This window comes from Oncorhynchus clarkii, unplaced genomic scaffold (genome assembly GCF_045791955.1).
Source record: "Oncorhynchus clarkii lewisi isolate Uvic-CL-2024 unplaced genomic scaffold, UVic_Ocla_1.0 unplaced_contig_1820_pilon_pilon, whole genome shotgun sequence".
Lineage (NCBI taxonomy): Eukaryota > Metazoa > Chordata > Actinopteri > Salmoniformes > Salmonidae > Oncorhynchus > Oncorhynchus clarkii.
The window spans coordinates 985-6,055 of NW_027259510.1; the positions used below are offsets into that span (position 1 = coordinate 985).

General features: G+C 43.4%; 1 protein-coding gene across 1 annotated transcript; it reads left to right on the top strand.

Annotated features, from left to right (window-relative positions):
* The first annotated feature begins 1,279 nt into the window (after positions 1-1,279).
* Positions 1,280-3,429, top strand: LOC139400277 (equistatin-like). Its single transcript, XM_071145248.1, has 5 exons — positions 1,280-1,332; positions 1,847-1,910; positions 2,544-2,675; positions 2,767-2,861; positions 2,943-3,429. Exons 2-4 carry the CDS (start codon positions 1,859-1,861, stop codon positions 2,844-2,846), a joined length of 264 nt encoding a protein of 87 aa, XP_071001349.1. The 5' UTR covers positions 1,280-1,332; positions 1,847-1,858; the 3' UTR covers positions 2,847-2,861; positions 2,943-3,429.
* Positions 3,430-5,071: the final 1,642 nt, after the last annotated feature.

The window sequence follows — 5,071 nt, forward strand, 5'->3', positions numbered from 1 at the left end:
GTCGGAGGGAAATCACCACAAGAGGAAGTCACCATGAAGTTAAATTCAGTCCAAATCACAATCAAGTTAAACGAATCTGTATTAAAGTGCATAAAATCAATCTGAGTAGTGTCTCTGCTTTAAACACACTGCCCACGTGACACCCTAACCCCACATGGAACAGTAGATCGTCACCCACACAGCAGCTTTAAATAATGTAATGATTAACTCCACAACATGTCTCTGAGAGCACGGGTATTCAGCTAGCAAGAAGCTAACATCCCCATGTCAATCCAAAGGAACGTTGGACCCACGATGGATTTCAGTAGCTCTCCAGTGTAATTGCTTACTCTTCCACACAATCCCATAACTGCTTGCACACCTTATTCATGAATCTCTTAAAGGGACAGTGCCATCTAGTGGATATAAATGAATAAAACTATGCCATTTAACCACCTGGCTGCATTTGAATTACAACTGAAGTGACCAAATAACCTTTTTACAATGGGTGTAGAGCCTAACTGGCATGAACATGCAGCGCATGAGTTTCAAGTTTGGGGAAGATAATTTTCAAAATAAAAATATCATTTCATAACAAAAGCATTACATGAATAATCATACTATGAGGTTGGCTGAGTCCTACTGCGTGGGCTTTGTCCTGCAGCAGGCCGGCAGCCTGGGAGAACGAGACACTATCGTTCATCACACCTTGTAACTCTTTTGCAGTAAAATCTCATAACCCAAGGAGTTCTCTGCAGCTACAACAACAACATCTATTTTCTGTGATTTATGTTCTATTTCTGCAGTACAGTTGATAACCATGGCTATGAATGCTAAGAAACCAACCTTGCTGAAACACATCTTATTCCTGTCACTCTCTATTGGCCTCGTCATACTCACGGGAGCCTATCAGGATCCCTCGAAACTGGACCCATCTTCCTCTACTACTCTCTTCCCTGCCTGTGAAGATTTCTTCAGAGAAAATGACTCAAGTAAAAGTGAAAGTCACCCAGTAAAATATTTCTTGAGAAAAGGTCTGAAAGTTTCAACAAATATCCTGAAGTATCAAAATTAAATTATATTTCAAATTAAATATAATCTTTGGGAATGTAGTTAAGTGAAAGTTGTCAAACATATAAATAGTAAGGACACCCCCAATAAAACTACTTTATTAGTACTTTCAAATATTTTTACTTTAGTACTTTACACCACTGGCTAATGGCCGACATCGGCAACTCTCGTTGGGTTAATGAGGCAACTAGTCACACCTGTGACAGGTCCTTTAAAAGGAGAGGTGGAAGAAGTAGACCATAACTCACAGACGACAGAGACACCCAGTCAATCCCTTGGAAGGTGAGATTGTGTCATTATTTAATAGACTATCTGCATCTCAAATGGCAACTTAATTTTATGTGACCCTGGTCAAATGTAGTGCACCATATAGGGTGCCATTTTGTGGAGTGACCCCCTGAATTTAAGAGCATAGACTAATAGTTACCTTTGCAGTAAAGAGGTAGTCTATGACTCGCTCTAGGATGCTTCCCCTTCCCTATCTAGTGCACTGTGGGCCTTTGTCAAAGCTGGTTCACTACAACAGGAATGAGGAGCCATTTGGGAAGGATAGATTTTCCTGTGTGCCAGGCTCTTCAACCACATACAATAGATTAGATACCTGAATTTTGGCGGAAGAATTGTAGCGCCGTGTTGCCAATACTCGGTTCTTGAGGTTCTCAGGACTGGGTTTAGCAATTGTTGCATAAGTTTTGTACTTAACACAGGGTTTCCTTAACCTCTCCTCTAGTACCCACAGCCATTCCAAATGTTTTAAAATGCTCAACTAATCTCTCTCGTTCGCTCTCTCTCTCAGGAGACTATCACCATGGCGACATTAACCATCATTCTGCTTGTCAGCACAGCTTTTGCTCTGGGAGGTAAGAGTGATGTACCTCACACTTACTCCCAAAATGTTAATAAACATTAGTGGGTGTTGATCTGTCCTCTACACACACGTATGTATTAATGTTTCGTTTCATAACGAGTTGTCCCTTGGCCAGCCATTATCAACTGACACTGGAGAGAGGTTTGTCTTGCTCAAGGGCACATGGACAGATATTTTAACTTGTCATCTCAGGGATTAAAACTAGGAACCTTTTGTGTTACTGGCCAAATTCTCTAATCATCTAGTTCCAGAAATGTATATTGGTGTCTAGATGCTGGACTGCGGTATTCTGATATGAATGGTTTGATCATTCAACTGGCTGTATGATTGGATTGTCTACCAACTATCAGAAAATAACACTGCTACAATTTACCCCCACTTTCAGTCTTGGTTTCATCAGCTGTTTTCAAATGACAGAAACTGAATTTTGACTGCACAGGACTTTTAAACAAGTAGCAGAATTTCAATATTTAGCCAGGAAGTACCAAGGTTACATCTGAAATGGAACCCTATTCCGTATATAAACTACTTCTGACCAGGGCACATATGGGACGCAACAGAAGATTACGGCATGCATGTGCTGCAATGTTATGTCCACATTACAATGCATGTTACTTGTGTCCAGATGCTACGATACGACCCATGACCCCCTGTGAGCGTGCTAGATATGCTGCGACACATGGCCCAATTGGAGCCTACATCCCCACGTGCGACACCGCTGGACGATACACCCCTAAGCAATGTTCGGGCTCTACAGGTTAACACGGACGCACATACACATTTAATTCAGTTGAATGTTACACATACAATATTTACCCATTTTACTGTAACATGTCTATTTCTGGTAGGTTACTGTTGGTGTGTGACCACTACTGGACAGAAGATCCAGGGTACGGACACTCCACCAGGCACTGCTATCAACTGCTAGCAACTGTTCCAAGGGGTGTGTTTGTACATACTCATTCACTAAATGTTAATTCTTTGCAGCTGATTCTGGATGTTAATGTTTTTTGTCTAATTTTAGATGAAGGGCATTGGAATGGAGTCGTTGAAAAGATGGACAGTTGTCTTTACTGTACTACAGGAACTGATTCACATCCCATTTAAATACATGAAGAAATCCAGAGATTAAACTGTTGATTTACTTACTTTATTGTTGGTGTGATATGCTGAACAATATATCTGAACCAGTCCATTTCTGGGAAATGGAGGAAGGAGTAGGTTACTATTACCGGCAGTTACAAGAATTGAAGGTAGTCAAATTCCACGTGACCATTTAGTAATTAGGCTTCTCCAAGCTCTGATGCTGGTGATGGTCATTAGTAGTCTACCGCACTTGCTAACTGCCTGGTACTCAGCACTCTATTGTCCCTCTAATCACTCTGTCATCAATGCAAATGTAATTTGAAAATCAAAATCGCTTAATGAGCTCTATAACCTATGCAATTGCGGGAGAACAGCCTGATGGCTTGACTTTAAAAGAGGATCCCATCAGCTTCTACAGGCTAGATCTACTATATTTACAGCACCAGGCAAAGTTTGAACACACCGACTCATTCCAGGGTGTCAGTAAAAATATTTTCTGCAGTGTATAATAGTGATGACATCGAGTATGAAATAACACGTATGTCTTAAACAAATCAAAATATTTTGATATTCTTCAAAGAAGCCACCCTTTGCACACTCTTGGCGTTCTGTCACGATGATTTTCAATCCCAATGATGACTAATCAATTGCTTTGACCAATCCGAGGTTTGTAAAACAATGGGTTTAATTAGGCAAAGACTCAGATTATGCAAAAGATTAACACATTTTATTCAGAACTTTCTGAAGTCCATTATACAAAAACATCCATTTTGTACTGGTTCCTTACTTACGGTTTAATTGTTCTTGGTATTTTCTTAGGCACATTTTGTTCTCTCCCAGTCCAACCTAGTTGGAGTTGTTTAATGTTACACCTCCATATCTGCAGTGGAAGATGGTGGACCTAGAGCGGTGTTATTCAAACCATGAGTCATACCTATGATCGGTCTTCTCACAAAAACGTCTAGCTTCCGTACAGTTTGACCTACAAATTCGTATGACCACTCTCTGGAAAGGGGAGACCCTCACGAACACGGTATTCTCGATTTTTCTCTACATCCTCTACATCCTCGTCAGAACGTCTACGTGCCAACTTCTGTTTGTAAAATCTTTGGGCTACAAACTAATGTGACCCCACTTGTCACAATGTTCTCCGTTTTGCCGTTAGGGGAGGAGGCCCTGGTGCAATCCACCGTGCGCCCAGCGGGAGGCCCTGAACTGCCCATGGCCAAAGCCACAGGTGCCGGGCGCCGCTCGAGAGGTCTCTTGTCTAGCTGGAGGATCCATTCGGAACGCCATCAACCGGGAAACAAGAACCACAACCTTGGCCAGACCACTTGGGTCAGCCGGGTAGGTCCACTTTAAAGACAGGGTTTGAGAATATGTGGCTCTGGCGCCGATGCATTACGGGATGACCACCACATGCATCGCAGCCTGGGTGTGTCACTCCCCGCACCGGAACACCAATGTAGGGCCACTGGGTCGGCTGGATCTCGCACGAACGGTGCGCGGCTGGAGCGTATCGAAATAGGGGTCAACCGTCTCCGAAAGGGGCTCCCCTGATAGAGGCCAATCCACATGGGGCGGGAGGAACCGTCCATCAGAACACCAGCCGATAGGGGCCCTCCCAGGTGGAAAACAAATGCAAATCGGTCAGAGGAAATTAAACTGTCTGGACAACAGAGGAGAACCATGGAGACGCACCGTGAACCAAGCGGGGGCTCAATATCCTCCCACCGCCAAGCTGGGAAACATGGATCATAAGTTAAGACAAATCGGGCGCCGATTTTCAAATATTTTTGCAGGAATCATTGCGAATGATTTTCCGAAGATTGTATCACCGCCGGGCTGGGCAACCTGAGCTTTTGCTATCTTATCCGCCAAGGCGCTAGACGAGGGGCTTGTTAAACCACCAAATCGGTCACCGGCGGAAAAGGTCCAAAGTACCATGGTTCGGAGGAGCTCACATCCCTCGTGTCCGTTTCTCATTTTCTATCCGGGCTGAGCAGTTTGGCACCGCTCCCGTCTCTCTTGGACATGGAACTCTTGTTGTCAAAAACCAGGTTTCTG

What these genes read in the sequence shown, in the direction of transcription:
- LOC139400277 (XM_071145248.1), top strand. Translation starts at nt 1,859, where the DNA reads ATGGCGACATTAACCATCATTCTGCTTGTCAGCACAGCTTTTGCTCTG. An exon ending in CACAGCTTTTGCTCTGGGAG is followed by an intron (nt 1,911 to 2,543) that starts GTAAGAGTGATG and finishes ACTTGTGTCCAG; the next exon opens with ATGCTACGATACGACCCATG. An exon ending in GCAATGTTCGGGCTCTACAG is followed by an intron (nt 2,676 to 2,766) that starts GTTAACACGGAC and finishes TATTTCTGGTAG; the next exon opens with GTTACTGTTGGTGTGTGACC.